At 34.9% G+C, this 27,634-nt stretch overlaps 1 protein-coding gene across 7 annotated transcripts in view; it reads left to right on the forward strand.

Moving 5' to 3' along the window:
* The window catches only part of LOC106871456 (protein sidekick-1), a 589,083-nt gene that overhangs the window by 547,934 nt on the left and 13,515 nt on the right, over positions 1-27,634 (forward strand). For 3 of the 7 annotated variants that reach the window (XM_089352508.1, XM_089352475.1, XM_089352479.1), the window contains 3 exons: positions 7,985-8,020; positions 23,318-23,383; positions 26,612-26,785. In XM_089352508.1, the coding sequence (XP_089208634.1) occupies positions 7,985-8,020; positions 23,318-23,383; positions 26,612-26,785 (276 nt within the window). The remainder of the gene's footprint in view (positions 1-7,984; positions 8,021-23,317; positions 23,384-26,611; positions 26,786-27,634) is intronic. The other 4 variants (XM_052967540.2, XM_052967545.2, XM_089352495.1 and 1 more) reach the window with 3 other exon arrangements.

The raw sequence follows: 27,634 nt of genomic DNA on the forward strand, positions 1-27,634 counted from the left end.
TAAAGAATACGGAGATGAAAGTTTAATCTATGACGTTGTATGTATCACTTTCTCTCTCTCTCCCTCTCCTTCTTTTACTCTTACTCTCTATATTTTTATGTTGAGCGCGTGTGTAAGAATGGCGGTCCAGGTAGAAGGGATGAAATATAAAAGTTGCTAGAAACAACAGCCAAATCTCCCTTAAATCACACAAAGTAAACGGAATTTTTAAAATCTAATTACTGCACTGGAAAGTTCACATCGAGAAAATTAGGGGCATTTGTTATGAATAATTGTGTAATATTGTTATCATTTTATATTTCATCCGTTTCTACAAACACACAACTTCAGATTTATATATTAAGATATAAACAAATAATAAATGAGTATATGCATATATACGTACAGATGTGTGCATACCTATGTCTACCTGTATATATAGGTGCATATACACACACACACACACGGCAAATAAGGAAACGAAGGGGATATAAAATCAAAATAATGAATACAAAAGGACAGACAACATCTGGGATACATTCCAGTATGTCTATTTACTCACATGTACTGGATGAATACATGTACATGTAAGAGTAATAAAGATTAGTAAGTGTAAAAAAGTTGGAATGTTTACCAGCTGTTGTCTGTCAATTTTCTATCCTCTCTATCTTCTTATTTGTAAAAGTACCACACAGAGTAAGTAGATATTAAAGATAAATAAAAATGAAAATGCCACTTTAAAAAGAGAAGAGGGCTATTAATAAAATAAAATTGAAATTAAAATGAAGAATGACATTCATAGTTTACTGTTATTTCTTGCATGTGCATGTGGTCCTTTCATTCCGATCTGAAAGCATGGTAATTCCAACTCGCTGTGATTACAGTAGTAATCTACTATCACAGCCGATGACACGTAAAAAGCACCATCCGAGCTTGATCATTGCCAGCATCGCCTTATCGGCACATGAAAAACAACATTCGAGCATGGTCATTGCCAGTGCCGCCTGACTGGCCCCCGTGCCGGTGACATGTAAAAGCACCCTCTACACTCTCGGAGTGGTTGGCGATAGGGAGAGCATCTAGCTGTAGAAACGTTGCCAGATCAGATTGAGCCTGGTGCAGCCTTCTGACTCACCAGTCCTCAGTCAAACCATCCAACCCATGCATGGAAAGAGGACGTTAAACGATGATGATGATGATGATGATATATGTGTGTATATATATATATATATTGATAGGAAAGACAACATAGAGGAATTTATCTGTAAAAGGATGTGACACTTATTCGGTAGCCATGATAAAACTCTGAGTTTCAGATGCCGGGGTGGGAACCCACGCCAACATCTCTTCAGTTAACCGGTCATTGAAAATTCCTGTGATGTTAAACAAAGGGAAATTACTGTGTGGTTGACAGTTATTAAGACAAAAGAGCTATAGATTGCTAAGTAAGGGTGGGTGAGCATGTGTGTGTGTGTTTCAAGCGAGGGTGGTTTAGTATATAAATATAGGCGAATGTACGGATTGGTGCGCTTATGCGAACACTATAGACTTCTCTGCTCCCTTACTTTTACCTCCTCCCCTTACTTAGCGATCTATAGTTCTTTTGTCCTAATAACGGTCAACCTCACAGTAATTTCCCTTTGGTTAACGGTCATTTTTCACAGCAATCTTCAATGGCCGGATAACTGAAGAGACGTTGGCGTGGGTTTCCACTCCGGCATCCGAAACTCGGAGTTTTATCATGGCTACTGAATAAGTGTCACATATTTTTACAGATACTCTTTTACTCTTTTACTTGTTTCAGTCATTTGACTGCGGCCATGCTGGAGCACCGCCTTTAGTCGAGCAAATCGACCCCAGGACTTATTCTTTGGAAGCCTAGTACTTATTCTATCGGTCTCTTTTGCCAAACTGCTAAGTTAGAGGGACGTAAACACACCAGCATCGGTTGTCAAGCGATGTTGGGGGGGACAAACACGCACATACACACACACACACACACACACACACACCAAGATCACCAGCATTCTATCTCCCATACACAGCCCCTCGTTCTTCGATCACCGTTTGTTATCTCCCCCTTTTCTTAGCTCTCCTGAAAAAAGAATTTCTAACTTCCGGTCAGCTATTGTTATGATCAGCCATTATTATGATTGACCGTTGACTGGACACTATTCAATTTTTTTTCTCCGTGTTTTTCTCCTTGTCTCCGTATTCTTTCTGTTGAAGACCGTAGCTCGAAACGTCAAAGACTTTCCGTATTCCCGAGCGTCATACTAATACATCCTTTTGTTATTTACACCACCTATCCTCGTCTGTTGTTGTTTTTTCGTATATTCTCCCATATATATATATATATATATATATATATATATATATATATATATATATATATATATATATATATATATACGACGGGCTTCTTTCAGTTTCCGTCTACCAAATCCACTCGCAAGGCTTTGGCCGGCCCGAGGCTACAGTAGAAGACACTTGCCCAAAATGCCACGCAGTGGGACTGAACCCGGAACGTATATTTATTTATTTATTTATTTATGTGTTTCAGCCAAGTGGCTGCGGTCATGCTGGTGCACCATATATATATACATGTATGTATGTACATATATTATCATCATCATCATCATCATCATTGTTTAACGTCCGCTTTCCATGCTAGCATGGGTTGGACGATTTGACTGAGGACTGGTGAGACCGGATGGCAACACCAGGCACCAATCTAATTTGGCAGAGTTTCTACAGCTGGATGCCCTTCCTAACGCCAACCACTCAGAGAGTGTAGTGGGTGCTTTTACGTGTCACCCGCACGAAGGCTAGTCAGGCGGTACTGGCAACGGCCACGCTCAAAATGGTGTATTTTATGTGCCACCCGCACATGAGCCAGTCCAGGGGCACTGGCAACGATCCCCATTTTAATTTTCGTAAAAGTTTCCAAGTACCAATGAGGCTTTTTGGCACATCTTCAATTTTCCCCATTCATGAGAGGCACCCAGCCATCATTCATCTGAGAGTCCATCTACAGAATGTCCTCAAATTTCTATACAGCATATTTTGCCTTTTTTTCTTCAAGTATATAAGCAACAATTTCATTCCCGAGCAACACCGGGTGCCTCTGCTAGTATATATATATATATGTATATATATTCACACACACACACACACATGTATATGGTATGTGATGCGATATGTTAAATTCATGTATATGTATGTCTGTATATATATATATATATATATATATATACATACATACACAGCATATACATGAACATGTGTGTGTATTGACTAACATGTATGTGGGAGTTAATGTCATTGTATGTCACTATACATGTATGTATGTACCGTGTGTGTATGCATGAATGCAAGATATATATAGGTATGTGTATGAATGTGTGTGTGTGTGTACATGTGAATGTATTAGTAACTCTATATATGTATCTGTGTATGCTTGTATGAATGCAATGTATGTATATAAGTGTGTGTGTGAGTGTGTTTGTGTATGCGTCTATGTACGTATAAATATATTTCATTAAATAATCAATGAATGACAAAGAAAACAACATTGACACCAAACAGGGACAACACCCCACCATCGCCACTGCCACCACCACCACCAACAACAACAAAAACAACAAGGACAGTAAAAGTGTGTGTACATGTTTGCACTCAAAGTGCACCATTTGTTTGCAACTGGTGGCCACCCCAAATGCCAATGATTGTATTGTTATGGAAATCTGTGTGTTGTGATTGTTTAGCCCTAGGCCAACCCTGATACGGCTGTTCAATGAACAAAGGCGTTCCAATCACGACCAACCTGTGGATTTAAAGTAAACGTACAGGGTTACATTATATCAGGTCGTTAAGAATGAAATGATCCGATTTTGAACTGAAAGTTTATTTTACTTTATCTCAACGAAAAGCAACGCAGTTAATCAAAGAATGCACCTAAATCATCAACACAATTTTTCCATTTTATCAATAACTTATTTATGCTGGTAGCAAAGAATTCTGGAAAGCAACATATAAGTATATGCATATATACACACATACATGTACATGCCTACTTATATATGTATATATATACATGCATATATTGGTACAGGGCATCAAAGAAATGTGAACAAAAAGAGAAACGAGAACATAAAAAAAACACAAACAATGAACAACGAAAGAAACAAACAGAGAAACGAAACAGGCAACATAAAGAACATTCCCTTCATCAGTTGCCCCCTGTTTTATATACTCCGCATTTCAAAGGCAGGGACCAGATGAGACTTCGTTAAAACAGTCCTTCCCGCAGAAGGTTAAAGTGGTAACAAAAACAGAACAACAAGAACAAAACAGTAAAAACAAACGGTGAGGACTGTTGAGACTATATATATATATATATATATATATATATATATGTAAATATGTATAGAGTGTTAGTATGATATTGGCAAATTAACAATTTAAAAAATAAACAAATAAATAAAATAAAATGAAAAATTATATATATATATATATATATATATATACACACATATATACATATCATCATCATCATCATCGTTTAATGTCCACTTTCCATGCTAGCATGGGTTGGACGATTTGACTGAGGACTGGTGAAACCAGATGGCTACACCAGGCTCCAATCTGATTTGGCAGAGTTTCTACAGCTGGATGCCCTTCCTAACGCCAACCACTCCGAGAGTGTAGTGGGTGCTTTTACGTGCTACCGGCACGAGGGTTAGTCACGCGGTACTGGCAACGACCTCGCTCTAATGTTTTGTTCACATGTCACTGGCACATGTTTCACTGCCATGTATCATAGCTGTTTGCACATAGGCATCACACAATCTGCCTTTCACTCTGAGGGAGAGGTCTTTTGTTGCCAGCAGAGGTAGGAACTCTCTGAACTTTGCCCAGCCTAATCTTATTCTCACACCTACACTCTTGGAGAATCACCTCTGCTATTAACTTGGTCACCTAGATAACAGAAGCTATCTCCCACCTCCAGCTTTCCCCCACCCCTGATAGTTGATGGAACCTGTTTCTGTACATTTTCGGTGCCTGTGCATCTTCCACACACAAAATCTATTTTTCCTGTTAACCTTCCTCTGATATTGCTGCACCTCTTATATGTCCATAGCTTACACTGGATATATCTTATGGAGTTTCTACCTATGCCTTTTCTACAGATTGAACAGGGCCATCCACCTCAAGGGATTTGTGATTTGTCTGCCTTCCTACTTACTAAGACTTTGGTTTTTGCTTGGTTAAATCTGAGGCCCTTCAATTCTAGACCTTCCTTCCATAACTGAAACTTCTTCTCTAGTTCTGGTAGTGATTCAGCTATAAGAAAAAGGTCATTTGCATATATATGTATATATATATTTATACACGTGTATCTATTATTTGAAATGTTCAGTATTATATATCCATCATGGTTGATATTACCAATCCATTTTATCACAAGGAACAGAATGCAGTATTAGTTAACAATCTGATTACATAACCTTACAGTCATGCGAGCTCCTGAACACTCTGGTTGGATGGCAAAAACCTGGTTAAGGGCATCAGCAGCAGAATCTCCAGCTTATCTTCAAGCAAAGAGATCTTTCCTGCTACCACCCCATACTACGACCAAGCTCTGGTTGCCAGTGCTTTCAAGGATAGTATTAGTTGCATGCCAGGCCCCTGCTCCCACAAGAGAAAGCACCACCCAAAAGTGTTGGGGTTCACACCACCTTTCTCTTTCAGTATTAAGACCAGAATAGGCAAGATCTTCCTTAGATTAGTTGATAAACACTTACCCCGTACAAATAGATTCAACAAAATATTTGATTGACATTTCCTGAGAATATCCATTAGCAGTGCACCTAATGTAAAAAGATTTTAGTAAGTAGGCCCATGCCTGAGGCAGAGGCAAGATGCTCATGCATGGGTAACACAACATATCCACTGAACAGCCACTCTAACACAGAGACAGTTGTGTATGAAGCAGAGGTAATGTCCATAGGATCCAATGGGCAACCGGGCATGCAAAAGTATGTGGGGAAACAGAAGGCCCTTTCAGAACCCACTTTAACAACCACAAGTCCTCCTTCAACATCCCAGAGAGACACATCACCACAACCCTGGCCAAGCACATTTGGTCTTTGAAAGAAAATGTCACAGAGTACAACATAAAGTGGAAGATCCTGGAGAAATGTAAATCGTACTTCAATAACAGTAGGAAGTGTAGGTTGTGCTTGGCTGATTTTAAATAGCAGGAGTGAAGTGTTTGATCCTTGCCCACATGAAATGGAGTACATTCTATCATACCTGCGCACACCATCATGACTACAACTACAGGTCCCCGACCATGACCTTCCACCAATACCCTCGAGCCTGGAAAAGAGTCTGACCAGAGCATAACTCAATACATCCATGTACACATGCGCACACCCCAACAAGGTGGACATCCAGCAAATAGACTGCCTTCCACCACCCCCATCATATACCCCTTCACACACATATTACACACCACACACTAACAAAAATCCCCCACAACCTTAACCAATAGATATACATATGATACCACTACACATCACATACCGCATCCCCACAGGAGCACCACACTTAATAACGCACACATCTCCCACAAACACTTCAAGATATCTCTTACCGGCTGTACAGTGAATCTAACCAAGGAATATAACTCCTAACCTAATCCCCTGCCCTTTTTCATTTCACCAACCTTTTCAGAGCAACTGCAAACCGGATGTGTCAATTCACCTCTGACAATAGAGAGCAGTCACCATATTCTCTTACATATCAGCTAACTCTAATGAGCATAAGGTTGTATAATTGGATTGTTATCTGATACTATATTGTATTCCTTGTGTGAAACCTATTGGTAAGATCAGCCATGATGGATACATATAATACTGCACATTTTGGATATATATACAAGTGCATCTTTTCCCTGACTTATGGACTTTTAGACAACTCTCTCTCTATATATATATATCAGAGAATACTTACACCTTCAAAAAAAGGATATAAACATCAAAATTATGATCTTAACTTGAAGAATATTTTCTGGACTGAAAATGATTATCCAATAAGAACTTGAAATAGAGATTGTTCATGTCTGATTTAATGGACAACTCTATTTTAAACAACTCAGAGTTTATAAAAGAAATCATTAAAGGGCCATACTGAGGGATATCAAGTTAAGGCCCTGAAGAGACTGCACCATTTTATAGTAGGGTTGCAATTGCAATGGTTACAATTCAAACATGTGTTGGTCTTAAAAGGCAGTATATAATTATAGAAAATAGTCTAGTATCAGGGCATCTAAACTCCTGTAATGGAAAAAAATTGGCCTTAATACCTATTCTTTACTGTTTTCTGTTACAGGGGTTTATATGCCCTAAAATTTGACTATTTTCTGTAGTCAATACACATTGAAGGTCTATAATTCTATTTATAAAATTTCAATCACCATTATTTTCTAATTCACCAGAATTTGCACATGTTTATGTTTTGTATGTGTATATATATGTGTGTGTTTGTGTGTTTTCCATCTTATTCTTATATGTCCCTGTAGCTCAGAGGATAACATTTTAGACTTTTAATCCAGAGGTTGTGGGTTCATATCCCACCATGAGTCATTTACATTCATATGGTTGTATGTGTGTGTATATATGTGTGTGTGTGAGTGACTGGGAAGTGGAAAGTGATATTCAACACGTTCAATAGGTGTTGTGTGTATTTAATAACAGTGTGGCTCAGCTCCATGCAAATTTATTTAAATACACACACACACACTTATTCACTTACATACATACATTTATACATATCTATACGTACATGTACACACACATATCTGTGTAAATAGTCCAATAAGGTCAAAGAATCTTAAAACTTCAAAAAAAAACCCCACACAAATATAGAAAGAGATGAAATGTATTCCAACTTCCAAGAACGGCTTCTCCATACTTGTGACAAATGTTTTGATTTTCAGGTGACAAGAAGGGATATAGGAAGGTTTGTGACTGTGGTGAGCCTCAACATATTTTCTCAGCTTGCAGGATTGCCATTCCACAATTTCTATTAAACAAAGAAAAAAAAAATCATTTTTAATCCGAATTAAGTGAATAGTAAATAAGTTTATGCATAACACAAACACACAAATAACAAAATTTGTACATACACACTCATTATATCGATATATATATATATATATATATATATATATATATATATATATAAATGTGTGCATGAGTGTGTATATACATAAATATATATATATATATATATATATATATATATATATACATACATGCATACACATACAGTATATATATATATATGTATGTATATATATATATATATATATATATATATATATATATATATATATATATATATATATACATACACATATCTCTTATATTTACTTATACATTTGGCCAGTATATTTTCTTATTTTAATTTTATAGAACATGCAGCTTTCTACTAAATATGCATACTCACAGAACATGCTTTATTCACTATCACAAATTCTTAGGCCATACATTGTTTCTTTGCTTGCCTGGCTCACATTTCTGTAATGATTTAATTTAGATTTTTTTGCATGCCTTTTGACTTACTTAGCAAAAGTAAAAATTGCCAACTTCCTAGTCCTTTTTTTAATTGCCTAGACATATATAGTTCTCACTTTCTCTGCCCTTTCTCTCTTCCAATCACTTCCCCCCCTCTCTCCCTCTCTCTCTCTCTCTCAAGAAAAGAAACAGACATTTAAGTTGAAGGCTTGGGGCTCACAAAGGATTCCTTTTTTCTTTAGCATTTTTGATAAATCAACACCCACCCCTGCCCTGCCCCAGTAACACCACTATCTTTGTTTTCTTTTTTGATTTTTCTTTGCATTTCTTTTTGTTTTCAATTTTTTTTGTTTCATTTTCTTGTTTCATCCTTATTTTTATTAATATTATGATTATTTCATCTTGACATTTTGTTTGGTTATATATTGCCATTCCTATCTAAAGTGTCACTTTGGCAGAAATTGACAGAGTACTAGATAAAAAAAATTATAATATTTAGCCATTTCCTGCCACTGTTGAATTTGCCTGTCATTCTTCTGGGTTTGATAAGTACACTACCCAAGTGTTGAAGTCAATTACATTGACTGTGCCCTTCCACTAAAATACAAGATTCTCTGCCTAAGGATTCATTTTCACAACAGAGTAGACTTTTATTTTTATGTATTTTATTTATACTTTTCAGGCTTCTTTTGTTATTTTTCCATTATTTTGTTAAGCTTAATTCCTTCTTGATTTATATTTCATTGAGTTAATTTTCATAATTTTTATTTTGTGTATGTGTATTTTATTTTGCCTATTTTCTAAATTCTATGAAATATTTTAAGTTCTATAATATTTTGAATATATGTAATTTCTATCATTTTGTAAATTCGCTATTCTTCATTTTAGAACTATGTATGTGTGTGTCTGTACATTTATGTTTATATGGGAGAATTTACGAAAAAAACAACAACAGACGAGGACAGGTGGTGTAAACAACAAAAGGATGTATTAGTTTAACGCTCTGGAATAGAGAAAGTCTTTAACGTTTTGAGCTACGCTCTTCAACAGAAAGAATACGGAGAAAACAAGGAGAAAAACATGGAGAAAAAAAATTGAATGTTTTGGTCAGCAATCTATCATGGCGACTGCCGGACAGAAAGTTCGCACAGGAGAGCTAAGAAAAAGGGGAGATATATATCTCTCTCTCTCATATATATATATATTTAGGCCATAAAAGCAAAGTGGCAGGTTTGGAAGGATTCAAAGAATGTAGGCAGCAGGGAATTATATTATACCAAGTTGCTGGAAAAGTGACTTGGTGATGGGTGTATTTAGCACCGGGAGAAGTAGAAAGGAAGATGTTTTCCTAATCTGTTGGTTGCTGCAGAAGCTAGTAGTAGATAAAGGATTGGTGAGAGCTATCCAAACCATGTACAGGGATGCTGTCAGTAAGGTGAGAGTTAACAATGAGTATAGGGATAAATTTAGTATGCAGGTAGTTCACCTGGGTTAGACTCTCAGTCCCCTCCTATTTATCATTGTCCTCCAGGCCTTAACAGAGGAGTTTAAGGTTGGCTGCCTGTGGAAACTCCTTTATGCTGTTGATCTTCTTCCAATATCCAAATTGGTAGCAAAATTAGAAAAGGAATTCCATTGTGGATGTAAAATCTGGAATCAAAGGGCCTTAAAGTTAAATTAGAAAAGACCAAAGTCCTAGTAAGCAAGGAACCAGGTAATATGCTTATCCTTTCAGGAAAATAGCCCTGATAGTAATTCCATATGGTGTACCCAGTGCAAATTATAGACACATAAGTGCAGTGGAATCTCTGGAAGATTAACAAAGTAGACTTTGTTTGTGGTAGATGTGCAGAAGCAATAAACACTAGGAACACACAGGAAATAGATTTTCTTGAATGTCCATGAGGATTCTTAGAAGTGGTAGACAGTTTCTGTTACTTGGGTAATCTAATTAGCAGTGGAGAAGGAGGCTCTGTAGTTGTTAGGATATTCACCAGCTACAGAGAAGGCTTTTACTTCAGGCTGTAACAAAAGGTCTCTCTCTCAGGGTGAAAAGCAGATTGTATGGTGCTTGCATATGAACAGCATTGCTACATAGCAATAAAACATGGACTGTAAATGCAGAGGACATGCAAAGGCTAGAAAGAAATGTAGCTAGCATGTTGGGTTGGATGTGCAATGTCAGCTGTGTGCATGTATTACAAAATGCAAATGTGCTGAAAGAAAATTTGAGCATAAAAGGCTTTAGATGAAGAGTGCAAGAGAGAAGGTTGTGCTGATATATGATGCATATGGATGAAGACAGCTGCATAAAGAAATGCTGATAACTGAATGTAAAAGATACTTGTAGAAGAGTGGAGACCCAGGAAGACATGGGACAAAATAGTGAAGTCTGATCTTAGGTCATTGAGATGAAGGAAATGACAAAGGGTTGAGATGAATGGCAGCTTGTCATGTTCTACAAGAGTTATCTATCTCAGCAAAAAAAAAAATGAGATCCTAAAAGCATATCATCAATGTCTATACTATTTGCACCCAATCTGTATCTGTCAAACCCTCCTGGTTACTCCTCCTCGTAACACCCACCCTTTCGTCATATTTCTAATTAGAGCACTATTGCTCAGCTGCTGTAATTAAATGAGAGCTGAACTGCACATATTCCTTCCTTTTTTCATGCTATTGGTGAATCCTCTTCTTGGAACCACTCCCTCTTACCACCCATCCTACCGTCCCATGAAACATGCTTCCAGTACACTCTACAAAGTGGTTTGGATTATGAGGGAGGCATCCAGCAATAGAAATCTTGTCAAAGCAGATGATAGAGACTAACATAGCTGTCATGCTAGTCAAATCCTGTCAAATCATCCAATCCATGCCAGCATGGAATACAAACATTAAACAATAATGATGAGGAAGATGATGATATACATTATAGGCATAGCAAATGGCACAAGTGTGGTAATTAGTGTAGATATGATATGTTAGCAGACACAGACATCGTTGTGTGTATGAGAAGCTTGCTTCCCAGCCACATCACTTTTTACACAGCACAGTTAGACAAAGGCTGCCAAAGCTCAGATAGGATAGTGTGCAGAGTGTGAGCCATGCTATAGAAGTAATAAACACAGAAAATGTATTTTAAGTTACGTAAACCATTGTGTTTCAGTAAAATTACTATCTTTATGAAGTAAGGCAATTAGCCCAGTAGCATTACACAGTTCATCCACCTCCTCAGTATTCACAGGAAAAATATTTTTCGTTATGAGCACTGAGGAGGTAATTTAATTCCATTACATTCTCTGGCCTATTGCCTTGCGTAATAATGATATTCATTTTACTGAAACACATGTATGTTCTACAAAACTTAATACATTGTTTTATTATTACTATCTAGTGTATGTGTACACACATACACACACATGCATATTCATATGTATATATAAATATATACATACACACACACATATGTATATATAAATATACACACACACATGACAGAAGTAGACACTCTTATAATCATTAAAATTTATTTAATTCTGAAAATATTGATTCAAATTATTTATTAATTATTATAATGTGACTATCTAATATTTAGTATACATGCCCTTTGCATTTTTTCAATGCAAGGATCCTATTAGGTATGCTACTGATCAGATGAATATTATCTTGAGGAATTTCTTTTAAGCTTCATGAAGTCATCTCAAAAGATCCAGCTTTCAGGATGTTTTCTTGTTCTTTTTATGATGTATCCTACCCATTATGCCCCAGAGGTGTTCAATAGAGTTCATATCTGGTGACTGGCTTAGCCATGGAAGCTTTTCAATGTCATTCTCTTCTAACCAATTTTGGGTCTTTTTTTAATCTTTTGACCACTGGAGAAGATTAGAAGGAGTCTTCCCTCACACTCCACCTGCTCTGATCGACCATTGCTCCAAATTGCTCCCCAGACCATCAGAGAATAGTCGCTGTGTTTCATTGTTGGCTGCAACCTTTTCATGTCAAATTCTTGATCACAGAGTTTCCAGACCCACGCTTCACCACTACCTGAAATTACAGCAAATCTGAACTCATCAGAGAACATGACAGTGTTCCAAAATGCTAGTGGCCTCTCCACCATCTCACTGGCCCAATCTTTTCTCCACTTGATATTTACTTTTGTCATGTTTGTGTATGTGTGTGTATATATATATATATATATATAAACAATATATGAGTATATGCATATATATGTACATGTGTGTATATACCTTCATCCACATGTACACATAGATACATAACTGGGTACATGACGTGGCAAAAGAACATGGACAAAATGATAAACAAGGTACAACAAACAAGCAAGCCACATAGAAACATCTCCTTCATCAGCTGCCACCATTAAAACACCGGCATTTCGAAGAATGAAGGCAGTACGCATCATTGAAATGGTTCTTCCCACGAACACAAATTAAATCATTTTTGTGGAGGATAGTGGCGGACGGAAAACAAGACAGGAAAATGAAACGGTGAATAAATATATATATATATAATACACACACACACACTCGTTACCAAGCAAGGTAATATTCCTCCACTCTTAAGCACACAAATAGCACAACGGCCATGATTTAATATTGCAAACAATACTACCTATATGAGGGTGGAGTCTGTTCACAGTGGTGAGATGATGTCTAGGAAAGGAGATGTAAACACACACACACATATACACACAACCATTCACACATATGATAAGCTTCTTTCAATTTCTATTTACCAAATTTTCTTGCAACATTTTGGTTGGTTGTCTGGCGTTAGGAAGGGCATCCAGCTGTAGAAACTCTGCCAAATTAGATTGGAGCCTGGTGTAGCCATCCGGTTGCACCAGTCCTCAGTCAAATCGTCCAACCCATGCTAGCATGGAAAGCGGACGTTAAACGATGATGATGATGATGATGATATATATATATATTCGAAATGCCGGTGTTAAAACGGGGGTAGCTGATGAAGTAGAATGTTCTCTATGTGGCTTGTGTGTTTTCTCGTCTATGTTTTGTTTGCAATGTCCTGTACCCAGATATGCACCTATACATACAGGTGGATGCCGGTATGCACATACCTGTACGTATATATGCATATACTCATTTACTATTTGTTATATATATATATATATATATATATATATATATATATATATATATATACATATATACATTGAAAAAAAGGAGGTTGCCAGAATTTTGGAAAGAAATTTTTTATTTATTTATTATTATTATCACTTTCATTTGTTTTCAAACTTGTCAAATTAAATTGTGAATGTACAAACAGGTTGTTCATTTATATAAATCAGGTGTTTTTTTTTTTGTTTTGTTTAAAAGAGGAGAACATTATTTTTGTTTTTTGGGGTGAGGCTCTAGGACAATGGAGATAGATAGATAGATAGATGCATAGATAGGTAGAGAGAGGGAGGAGGAAGGGATTTCTTTTCAATTTGGCATGTATTTACCATTTATTTATTTAGTTATTTACCATTATATAGCTATTGACATGCCAGTAGCTATACAATGATAAATAACTAAATAAATAAATAGATAAATAAATGGTAAATACATGCCAAATCGAAAAGAAATCCCTTCCTCTCTCTACCTATCTGCCTGTCTATCTATCTATCTATCTACCTATCTATCTCTATTGTCCTGGAACCTCACCCAAAAGACAAAAACAATGTTTTCCTCATCTAAACAAAACAAGAAGCCCCTGATTTATATAAATGAACAATTTTATCTGACAAGTTTGAAAGTGAACAAAAACGCTAATAATAAGGAATAGATAAAAAATGCTTTCCAAAATTCTAGCAACCTCCTTTTTTCTCAATATACAATATCTGTACACCACTTCTAACACTCTATACATATATATATATATTTAGTTTCCCCAACTATATTGCATTGAGTTCAGTACCACTGTGCAACACCTCAAGCAAATGTCTTCTACTAGTGACTCAAGCCAACCAAAGTGTTGTAAATTTGGTAACTGGCAACTGGAAGAAGCCTATCATACATTTATGATCACTATTTTATTTTAATCTCTTCCTAGCTCCACTCCATTCATTCCCACTCTCTCTTCTACAGTAAGAAACCTGTTCTGCTCTGGCCCCTTCTCTTGTACATTAAACCCTCCTCTCTTGTGTAAAATCACTTCTCTTGGGGGTTTGTAACCATGCAAGCTGCTTGGCAACTTCACTTGTGCTAGTGCCACAAGAAAAAGCATCCAGTACATGCTGCAAAGTGGCTGGGGTTAAGAAGAGCATCTAGCTGTAAAAAACATGCCAAAATAGATAGAAAAGCACAATGCAGTCCTCAGGCCTGTTGAATCCTCTCAAATCATACAACCAAGTCCAGCATGGAACATAGATGTTAAACGATGATGATATATATTAATGTAAAGAGCCAGAAGCAATACCTCTTAGCATTTTGTCCAACATGTTAACAGTTCAGCCAGTTTGCCAGCTTAGTGGACTATGGCACTGGTTTGAGACTCCAGGCTCTTCAAAAGCATAGGTTCAAATTCCAACATTTAAAATGGAAGTTGAGTTCCAAACAAAATGACATTTTGCAGTTTTTAATTAGATCATTTTTAATTGCTCAGCTGACATCCTACCAGAGCTGATATCAATTCTCATAGTCTCAGGCTCTATAAACTAGATGCTATTCAAGTACAATTTAATTGCCACTACCTCCACTCTACATCATAGTTTCTTTTGTTTGTTTGTTTGTTTTTTCTTTTTTTTTTTGTTTGCCTTGTGCCATGTTATTTAATCTCAGCTTCCAATTAAAAACATTACACTTTACAAATTTCTGTCACAAATTTCAAATTTATTTCCCCGTACTATAATATAATTTTAACCTTTCCATGACCATATTTCTATCTATATGGCTCAATTGATTTGGAAACAAACATATTACTTGGTGGGATTCAATTTACTACACTTTGTCATTATTAATTTGGTGTTTGGAATATAACTTAATAAAAGGGTTTTACACAAAATTATAATGGAAAATTTAAATCTTAATATGAACAAGCATTTTTTATTACATACAGACAGAGGCAGGCTCAAGCAACTTAGTACCAAAAGTGATAATGGTTTATCAAGTAGATTTTTTTCCCTCTTATTCCTTTTAATGTGAAGTATATATAACACAACATAACAAGTTTTGCCACCAGCATTGTTCTATAAAGGAGTGTATGGTATTAGTAAAGTATTTAGTTGGTAACAGGATTTTCTTGTTGTTGTCTATTTTTTTTTTTTTCTTTCCTAAGAAAAGCATAGATTGCAGCTGGGATTGTCATTATTTTTATGAGCCCAAGTTTTAATATTTCTGCTTCTAAATCTTTGTATTTGGGATTGTTTTATGATGAAAAGTTTTTTGGTCCAAGTAAATAATGTATGTTATTACTGTTGCTATTGCTTAGCCCTAGATCAGGTTTGATTGGGCAGATCTATATATGTTAAAAGGCCTTCCAGTTGTGACCACCTCATCTTCATTTTAGTAATAGTGTATCTTCATTTTAGTAATAGTGTATCTAAGACATTATTCATTTAGTTTGCCTTTTTTAATATAATAGTCTATAATTTGAGAGAGATTTGGCTGCTATTTCTAACTTAAAGTTCCTTTCGACAAAGAGAAAAGATTTTTTTCCTTTTTTTCTTCTTTTTTCTTTTCATTATTATTTCTAGAAATTGTCCCCGTGTCTTGTTGCTCTATCAACCTCAAGAATTCAAGTTAGGATTAAACCATCTTTTGCTATGAAATTTCCAAATATGTTTAAGATCTTCAAGTAGATATAGGCACTGGCATGGCTGTGTGACAAGAGGCTTGCTTCCCAACCACATGGTTCTGGGTTCAAACTTACTGCGTGGCACCTTGGGCAAATGTCTTCTACTATAGCTTCAAGCCAACCAAAGCCTTGTGAATGGTAGATAGAAACTGAGAGTAGTCCATTGTATACAACATAAATACATATATATCTATGTGTGTGATGTCTTTGTGTCTGTGTTTGATCATTACCACTGTTTGACAACCAGTGTTGGTGTGTTGACATCCCTGTAACTTAGTGGTTCAGCAAAAAGAGGTCAATAGAATAAGTATCAGATTTTCAGCAAACAAGTATGGGGGTAATTCATTTGAATAAAATTCTCGAAGGTGGTTCCCCAGCATGGCCGCAGTCTAGTGTCTAAAACAAGTAAACGTTAAAAGTATTTTGGCTAAACAGATGCAATGGGATCAAGATGGTTGATTCTTTCTTTAACTTTTTAGCATTTAAACTGGCCATATCTGGCCCAAATAGTTTTCCTGTTTTATGCTCAAACTAGCCAGATCTTGCTTCTTAGACTACTGTTTATAAACAGCATTTATACTCCAGTAATTGTACTGTCATATCAGTTTGTTACAACAGAATATGTTAACAGGGAATAATTATCAAAAATGAGATGTAATTTTTGTAATTGCAAACGTGATTCCTAAAGCCATGGCTTTATTTCATTTGATAAAACATTCAAATGAGAATTCCACTACATAAATTGTGAAGTGGTAACTAGAAAAATTCAACTATTTAAACATATTTGCCTATAAAACAAGAGCTTACCAAGGAATTAAGTATCATTCTATGAAGAAATTAAATTCTCATTCTTTTTATATCAAGACCAAAAGTATTGGACATTACTTATGAGTGCTATGCTAGAATGGGAAAAATAAAAACAAAGAAGGATTAAATACTGACAAAAACATAAGTCAAAAATTAGGAATTGTCTGATATTTGTGTCACTTGAACTGCATGAGTTACTAGAATCCTTGATAATGTTTAAAATACTTAGACATGTGAGAACTACATGTAGATTTCATGTGTCTGGGGTTGATGTAATCGACTTTCCCCTCCCCCAAACTTGCTGGCTTTGTGCCAAAATTTGGAACCAATATTACCCTTGTTAGTTATTATGTGATCAACGATAACTTAATGCACTAAAGAGGATATAGCTTTTTACAAGGATAAATAAGCCAATATTAACTAGTCTTTCAAGAGGAAATATACATGTTATGATCACAATTGTGTTTTGTTCTTATCATTCTCCCAACCCCATCCAGTTTCTCTTTTTCTTTTTTTCTTTATATGTTAAATATTACTGCCAAATAAAATGATTGGATGGAAGGTTTCAAGGTTCATATCTCAATACTATGTATTTCCTTTCTGCTTAACTTTGAGTAAGCACTTTATGCCACAGCATTCAACTATCAGGTTGTGTAAAAAGTAAGCAACGTTTTGAACCATGAAGAGTTTGTGCCAGATTTTTGCAGAGTTTGGAATTTTTTTTAAGCACCTATTTTTCTATTGTCTGATAATACAAACATAGACTCACCCAAGTATATCATTAAATTAACATTGATGTTTTTTGCATTGTTGTTACAATAATCTGAAATGAAAATATCAAAGCGCAACATTCAAGCAATTTTGCTATTCAACTTCAAAAAAGGGCATAACACAACTGAAACTGCTCATGATATCGAGATGTTTGGTGATGAAATGACCACTGAGTGGTCAGCTCAAAAATGGTTTAAACGATTTCGCAATGGAGACCTGAGCCCTGAAGATTGTGAGCATAGTGGACGCCCATCTGTCATCGATGATGGTCAATCAAAGACCATCATTGAGAAAGATCCATGTAAAACCACTCAAGAACTGACAAAAGAACTTCAACTTAGCCAGAAAACTGCCTGCAATCATTTGCATGCGATCAGAAAATCAAAAAAGCTTGACAATTGGATACCACACTATTTGAATGAAAATCAGAAAATGCGCAGATATGAAATTTGCTTGTCACTTCTTCTCCGTAACCAGACTGATCCATTTCTCAACTGTATTGTAGCTTGCAATGAAAAGTGGATTCTGTACAATGATAAAAAAATGTTCTTCGCAGTGGTTGGACAAAAATGACGCACCAAAAACCTTTCCTAAACCTGAACTCTTCAAAAAGAAGGTTATGGTGACTGTTTGGTGGTGTACTGCTGGACTCATCCGCTATAACTTCTTAAAACCCGGAAAAACTATTACTGCAGAAACATATTGCCATGAAATTGTCAAAATGAATGAAAAACTGCTACTCCTCCACCCCAGACTGGCCAACAGAAGAGGGCCAATCATTCTTCATGAGAATGCTCGACCACACATTTCACTATTGATGCTTCAGAAGTTGAGGGAACTTGGCTACGAAGTTCTTCCCCAGACCTTTCTTCTACCGACTACCACTTTTTCAAGCACCTTGATGGTTTCCCTTGAGAGAAGGAGTTAAAAAATCAAACCAATGCTGAAAGTGCATTCAAAGAGTTTATCAGCTCCAGAACTCCAGCTTTCTATGTTACTGAAATAAACAAACTTGTAACTCGTTGGCAAAAATGTGTTGATTGTAATGGCACTTATTTCGATGAATAAAATTTCTGCATTGTTGAAATATATTCTGATGAATTTCATGTTTCAAAACGTTACTTACTTTTTACTAAGCCTGATACATCATCATCGTTTGCTACTTCTGCTGCAGTTGCTAACTCTTGAAGTGTGGGTGACCCTTCCAAGCCATCTGGAGATTTTTTTCATTTATTATTATATCATTAAGGCTCTCTCTATCCTTTTTAACATCTCCTATGGCCTTCTAGCCGTGCAATATAACCAATTCATTGAAAGAGGGAAGGATAGGAAAAGAAGATGATGAAAAATGAATCAACCTCAGTTTTTGATTGGTACCTTATTCATCAGCAGAGAAGAGATCAAAAGAGAAATTAACCTTGATAGTACCTGAACAGCTGGAATAAGTACCACAAAGCATTCTGTCCAACACTTCAATGATTCTGCCATTTTACTTCCTTCTCAGCCAAAAATATATAAGCACTGTATAACTTCTAAATGTTTTTTTATTAACTAGTTGAGCTCTTAATTACCTTAGGAGCAGGAATCAATTCCAGAACATCATCTAATCCACAATAGGAAAACAAGCAAAATTCTATAAATAACATAGCTTCACTAAAGAAGGGATTAAGCTTTTCATGGAGCTCAGGGTACAGGTTGAGTTTGGTTCCCTTCAAGATTAGAATGCTTATACACAAATTCGATATCATTGAAATGGTGGTATTATTGTTGTTTTTGGTGGTGGTGGTGGTGGTGGTGGCGGTGGTGGTGGCAGCGGCAATATTGTTTAATCCTCCTCCTTGAGTTGTATGGTTTAACATCACCACTTGTTTTTTGGTGCTTTTAAAAACATTCATTCTGTTGAAAGCATTTGGGCAGGTCTCTAGTTCAAGGACAACTTCCTTTCTTCTTTCTCACTGGTACTGGAAACCCTGGGTTATGAGTGTTATCCTTCATCCTTTCACTAAGCTGTTCAATAAAAAATTTTTTTTAAATCAGTAATTCATAAATCAACACTGACCTAACAGACCTGATAAAAGACATTCCTATCATGACAGTCAACACTTTTTTTTTTTGTATATCTAGGACTATAAATACAATCAAAGACATTCCATCTTTAACCATCCATCTTTTTTCCTCAAACATCAGATATCTCGGACTAAATCATTTAATGTGTCTTTCCTTTTTATATTTAAGATGATAGGATGTGATTTGAAGGAAATGTACCTATTATTTATTAGCTGATCAAGTGGTCCCATTGAAATTTGTTCATTATTCTCATATTTTTTATGCATATAGTCAGCTCTGATCAAACAAACCTATGATCAACCATTCCAAACACGACTGTGCCATCTTTTTTTCAAGCACTTTGTCTAAGGCTCCATTTATCCAGTGTGTCCTTCATTTCTTTTTCTTAAGATGACAAGATGTGGTGTGAGAGGAGTTTGGTTGATATTTCTAGTGGGTCAAATAACCGGTGTCAAAACTCCCACATTTGTTCAACTTCTAGCTTTTACAAATGTGAGTGAGTAGTAGACTTTATCTGATGCCTGGTTTAACTCGAAAACCTATGGTGGGGAGAGCAGCTCTGTTGTGGATCCACACATGCCAGCCATCTCTGTCCCACATTAATGAAGGGAGGTATTTAGGGAGACATCTAGTGTCCCTGATGAAATGATCTATGTACATTGTGTTCAGACAACCTGCTCAAGTACTGCCATACTTTGGCATCCATAGCAGTAGGTCACTTGTCATCTCTTGCTTGGCTCACCAACAGTTACCTGCAAAGCACAAGTGCCTTTCTCTTATAATGGTGGAAGCAGGCAGGAGATCACCATGCAGCTATTTCATGGTTGGATAAATTCTCCAAATTATATTTAAGATTGTCCTTAACATTGAAATGTATGTTCCATCTACCTCAGTTTCCAGTTTTTTGCTAAGCATCCAGGTTGTTACTCCATATGAAAGAACTGGCTCTTTTGTTGCACAGAAAAAATTCCTCTTAAGGTTGTCTGAGAGGGTTGATATCCAAACAACATCCAGTTTGCTCAGGGCCAACTAAGTTTTTACATTATTTTCAGTTGAGGTTATCTCAAAACCAAGGTACTTGAAATCAACTTGATTGTGGATCCACTCAAGCCATATCTCCCAGTCTGAATATAACTGCCTTCCTTCCTCTCTCTAGCTTTAGAGGCTTACAAAATGGTCATAGATGTTGGCCTTCCTCCTCTGGCTAAGCCATTAAAAGATAAATTAAAATAAGATAAAATAAACAACAACAATAGTGAGTTGGTTTCTGTCATCAAGGCCGTAGATTTGATTAATCAAACCTATCAGTTTCTGGCTTATTCATGAATCTTGTAGACATGAGTTAAGTGGTGATTGTACCAATAGCTGAATACTGCCAGTCAATCAATCACTTTCCACTTAGAGAATTCAATGAAGAATAGCAAACTATGCTAGTAGTTATAATTAACAAGAATATCAATGCTGGTAAACAATAATATCAATACTAGCTGTAAGTTAATCATAGCAATAATAATAATGACAATCCTTTCTACTATAGCCACTAGGCCTGAAATTTGTGGGAGGAGGATAGTTGATTACATCGACCCCAGTGCGTAACTGGTACTTATTTTATCAACCTGAAAAGGATGAAAGGCAAAGTCAACCTTAGTGGAATTTGAACTCAAGAATGTGAAGATGGATGAAATATTGCTAAACATTTCACCCAGCATGCTAACAGTTTTACCAGCTCACCACCTTAATAATAATAATAATAATGATAATAATAATAATAATTTCTATTATAGACATGAAGCCTGAAATTTTGGACAAGGGGACTAGTCCATAACATCAACCCCAGTATTCAACTGGTACTTTTATTTTATTGATCCCAAAAGGATAAAAGGCGAAATTTGAATTGAGAACAAGATGGACAAGATGCTACTAAGTATTTTGTCTGGCATGCTAACAATTCTGCCATCTCAATGCCTTAATAGTAATGATAATAATAATGATTTCTTTTTATTTGCCTGAAGGGCATCAGATGAAGGGTGACATAACATGAACAGTTTAACAAATTGTGAGAGAGTTTACATGAAACATGAGAGGGGAAAGAAGGGATAGGAGGAGGAAATGAGATTAAAAGTATATATATATATATATATATATATATATATATCTTCTCAAAATGTATCACTTTAACTTGGTATCTCTACCTGTAAAACGGCTGTGATATCTTGTTTTTTAGTGTAATTTTGCTACCTCTGGTAACTATTAACATATTTAAATTATCAAAGGTTTTAATAACTGAGATAATATTAATATATACACATAAACTAATATATATATATATGTATATATATATATATATATATATATATATATATATATATATATATATATATATAGTAACAGAAAGGAAGGAATTTCGATTATCCCCATGTGGTGAGTTGTAATATATATAAAAAATTAAAGAAGGAAAATGCACACATTTTACATAGTTTTAATATATTTTATATTGTGTTTGTCCAAGAAGTGGGTTGCATGAGACATGCTTCATCATCAGGCAGGGAACACTGTTTCATGCAGCCCGCTTCTTGGACAAACACAATATAAAATATGTTAAAAAATATATTATAACTATGCAAAGTGAGTGCATTTTCCTTCTTTAATTTATTATATATATATATATATATATATATATATATATATATATATAGTATTCATGATATGTGGACACATTGATGATGCAGTCCTCTTCATGTAGAACTTCTAAATAGGACCAATCAAAGAAGCTCACAGATTCTGGGTCACCCTGACCACTAAAGACACAATCACTCATCCAACAGTTGGTCTCCATTCTACAAGCACTTGTCCATTCACCCTGTTTTTACCACAAATAATGATAGTAATGATAATAATAATAATAATAATAATAGTAATAATAATACCAACAGCAACATTTATTTAAATTACCTATTCTGTTTTTTACTACCCATATTTAGGAATAAAGGTCTTTTTATTTTTTGATGTTGAATGTTTCTGATTTCTCTTTTAGTTTCCGCATGATTAACTTTTTAAAAATTTAATTTTTATTCCTTTTCTAATTTGTTTGTTTTTCTTGGTTTTGTATTTTCTTTGTGCAACTCAAGCTTTGTTTTTAATATTCTAGTTACTGAAAAATGACCAAAAAAAACAAACAAACAAAAAAAACGAAAAAAAAACGGAAAGCTGCTCTGCTGACTGCACATGTTTTATACGTAAATTTAGCATGTTTGTTTTGTCTTGATATCGTTATATTTAACTGTTCTCTTCAGATCCTCTAAGCATGCAAGCAGCTCGCAAGAAAAGAGAAAGTGTTAAAAACTCTACAACTATCAGAGGTCAGTTCTGATATATTGAACTTATTCATTAATAACATCATAATCATTTACTCATACACAATTTTTTTTTTCCCCTCCAACTCAAATCCTTTCCAATTAATCCTTAATTTCTAGGTCAGCTAATTTTACTCAGTATTCTGCCACATCAAACTAGTTAGATGTTGTTATAAGTAGGAAAGAATAACAACTAGCAGCATTAGACATGTTTCACAATTTACTTTTCTAAAATCACACTCTGAATAATAATGTATGTTACAACAGGCAAGTTTAAAAGGTAGCCTCATTGTTGGCTATCTGATATTAACTTCTTAACTCTTGTTCATGAATTAATTGTAACTTAGCAGACAGCTTATTCATCTCTCATGAATTCTAGATGATATGATCCTTTGAAAGATTTTAATTAATAGATAATCAGATATCAAATAAAAGATAATCAGATATCAAATAAAAGATAATCAGATATCAAATAAAAGATAATCAGATATCAAATAAAAGATAATCAGATATCAAATAAATGATAATCAGATATCAAATAAAAGATAATCAGATATCAAATAAATGATAATCAGGTAACAAGCTGTGCAATAATCAGTTGATAGATTTTGAATAACCAGCTATGAAGTAGCAAGTCCTATGTCTTGTCACCAGCGTTGCCGGGTAGCCATGATAGACAAATTGATCTTTCATTTAAATCTAAACTGAATATTGATAGATACTATACCGTAAGAGGAACTCACAACTGCAAATCAGCAGGAGCTCTCTAAAACTGGTTTGTATTTTGTTGTTTTGCAGTGTTCAACTTCCTCAGTAGGTGCAGCTCAGAGAGAGATGGTGACCAATTAGCTGGCATGCCTTTTAGTATTGTGGAAAACTACAAAACTTTTACAGTTTTGGAGGCATAATCCAATGTTTTTTCTAAAGATAGCACAGTGGTTATAGTGTGGAAAATGAAAAAGGATATTCTTCATTTGAGTTGCTTAAACATTAACCATTTAGCCTTAGCAGTTCTGATGCTATCTTGTCAAATATTTTACAATATTTTACACAATTTAAAATTTCTTTTAGATTTTACTATGTTTAATACCAGCTATATCTAAATACATTTTATTATTTAGCTTCAAGTCAACTCTGATCCAACAGACCTTAAACAAGGATATTCCAGTTGTGAATGTCCTGCATTTTAGTATACCTCACTATTATTTGTGTTTTCTTTTTCCTTTTTTAACACAGTAGTTAGTAAGTTGAAGGAAATTTAGCCACTATTTCTACATGGTCAAGTGACCACCCAGAGCCTCTTTCAGTTGCTTTGAATTTGTATTAAATACATGTTTATTTTTTGGTGTGCACTTTGTAGTTCAGAATTCAACTTTGTCTGATTGAGATGGTTTGTTTGATGAATTTGACAGACTTTTCTTAACCACGAGCCAACATGCAAACAGCATCTGGTAATAAATAGTGAACAGTGGCTCTAGCAATGGCACATTGGTTGGTTTGGTTTATGCGATTACAAATGGTACTACAAAGTGTACAGTTAACCATTGAACATAATAATAGAACACTAAAATTGCCGAGTGTTTTATTAGTTAAACAGTATCTGGTTCAAATTCCTTCTTAGACTATGAGGTAGAAGGTTAGAGAAATATTAATGTTTTAGTATTATAAGGGAGCTCTGTTGAGTAGAGGTGGGCTCCTGACTTAGAATGTAGTTTCAGTCCCATCACTGATGCCCCAAGGCAGTTTCCATATGAGCTTCAAGCCTATTTGAGAAACACGTTACAAAACCACTGCAGATTAAACCCCCAAAGCAATTATAAAATCTTATTATGTCCCAGTTTGAACATTTTAGTAAAAGTGAAATATATTTCCTATATAGTAATTAGAATATTTCATATGATACATGCATTGTATTTGAGATTTATAACATGCATGTAGTAATATAAAGTTGAACAGCAGTTGATAAAACAAATGCTATATTTAACTGAAGTGGTTGAAATAGCTATTGCTACAAATGGAATCAGGTCACACTCTCAAATAGCTCGTTTCTATTTTATACCATCAACTCCTTCCAATTAAATGCCATAAGTGTGTAGGAGAATGGAATGACATAGTAATGTTCATGTTTTGTTTTGTTTTGCTTTGTTTCCTTTCTAAAGACAATAGTTATGGAAGAGAAGTGACTTTGCTTTCAATATAGAATTAAAATCTGCTCGCAAATTTAGCTGTTCTAGAAACTTCTCCAAATTTTCATTCAAGGCTAAGTGTAAGCAAGCGTTGACATTTATTAAACAATTAGTGATTTAATTATAACCTTGAAAATAAGTTGAAATAGGGCAAGCACTAGAAGTGTCATTGTAATATTATCCTCCTTAAACGTTACCCTCAACTCCCACTACCACAAATATCTAAAGAAAATATATACTTTGTTTATTTATTTGCTCATAATATTTAAAAGTATATTAGGGTATAAATTTTGTATCAATTGATTCTGACTTTGTGAGTAATAATTAGATTGATAAGACATTATTTTGGAAGAATACACAAACAAAATATTTTGGTTCTGGCTCAGAATCTAATGTTGAAATTTAGTTGTCAGTTAGTCTCTCCATTAATTTATAATTAAGAAATAAATGAAATTAATATTAAGGTGGAGCATCTTGTAACATGAATTGTTCAAAACAAAACATTTAAGGGTCTGTACTTAAGGGATATGTCTTTCAAAATTAGCATATTAGGTTTTAAAACAAAATACTTTATTTAGGATTAAAATGTACTTCTTTCAGAATATGGATGCATATACTTAGCTACACAAACATGTACACATTTGCATGCATAAGATGAAGTGCCAATGAACAATAAGATACAATATTCTTCATAATTAAAATAAAATTTTCATTTGTTTTGTTTTTTTTCTATTGGATATACATGCTGTATACTTTCATTAGTAATGTTTAAATCCATAGGATTTCAAATGTTATTTTTCTATTCACTAAACCTCTGATAGGTGTTTGAAAATTTTGCACAAAGTAACTAGAAAATGCTTATTTATTTGTATTGTAGTTTTTGTGATTTTTTAAAATTATTTTTCTTATTTCACATTTTTCACATTTTTTCCATCTCTTTAGTTTCTAAAATTTATATTTTTATAATTCAGCTTGTATATTTGTAAATAACTAAAGCATGTTATCTAGATTATATTTTTGTATTTCATTTTTATCTTTACATTTTCAGGAAAATGGACTGATATTTTGTTGAAAGAATCACCACAGACTGGTGCATTGCTTAATATTCACAGCTTAGATACTGGCAAAGTGTACCAATTCCGTGTACTTGCCTACAATTGGCTTGGAATTGGACCTCCAAGTGAACCATCTAAACCTATGTTGATACAAGATCCAGAAAAAGGTATTTAGTTTTTTAAAGCTATTTCTCATATGTTTTCCCATGCAAACGTAAGTAGACAGTATTTTGAAAATTAAGACATTTGCATATTATTAGGAAAATTGTTTTTAGGATGCCTTTCCTGTTGGTAATCACTTATCAGGTTGTTTGTGAAGTCTATTGAGACAAGCAATAAGATTTGAACGGCTAACAAGTTATTGGTAGTACACCATCTTTACTTATAAGTGATTGTATTTCTGTTAATGTATTTCAGTCCCAGCGGAGGTGCATGGCCAAGTGGTTAGGGAGTTGGGCTTATGATTGTAAGATTGTGGTTTCAATTCCTGGAACAGACGATGTGTTGTGTTCTTGAGCAAAACACTTCATTTCACATTGCTCCAGTACACTCAGCTAGCAAAAATGAGTAATCCTGCAACAGATCGACATCCTGTCTAGGTGGGGAATATATACGCCACTGAATCCGGGAAACTGGCCCTTATGAGCCTGGCATGGCTCAAGAAGGAAACATTTATTATCCTTTATTTCAGTCCCAAAGTTGTTAATTATTTTCTGTCCATATAAATTTAATCAAGCAATTAAAAACTGAAGAATTAAGAGTTTCACTTTTGTTCTTACAGCAATATGCAACTCTTTGCTGCGCCAAGTAGGAGCAGTTAATATATAAGATATAGCAATCAACTTTCATTGATTAATTCTGACCTGCCATTAAAATGAAGTCTTCATCATCATCCTCATTCTAAATCTGCTTTCCATGCCAGCATGTGTTAGAGTAGTCATCACTGTTTAAGTCAGTTCTCTTTCAGAGTTACTGCCCTTCTAAATAGATTGGGTGACCGTGTCTTGCTCATACAT

Source organism: Octopus bimaculoides, chromosome 1 (genome assembly GCF_046866305.1).
Source record: "Octopus bimaculoides isolate indiv1 chromosome 1, ASM4686630v1, whole genome shotgun sequence".
Lineage (NCBI taxonomy): Eukaryota > Metazoa > Mollusca > Cephalopoda > Octopoda > Octopodidae > Octopus > Octopus bimaculoides.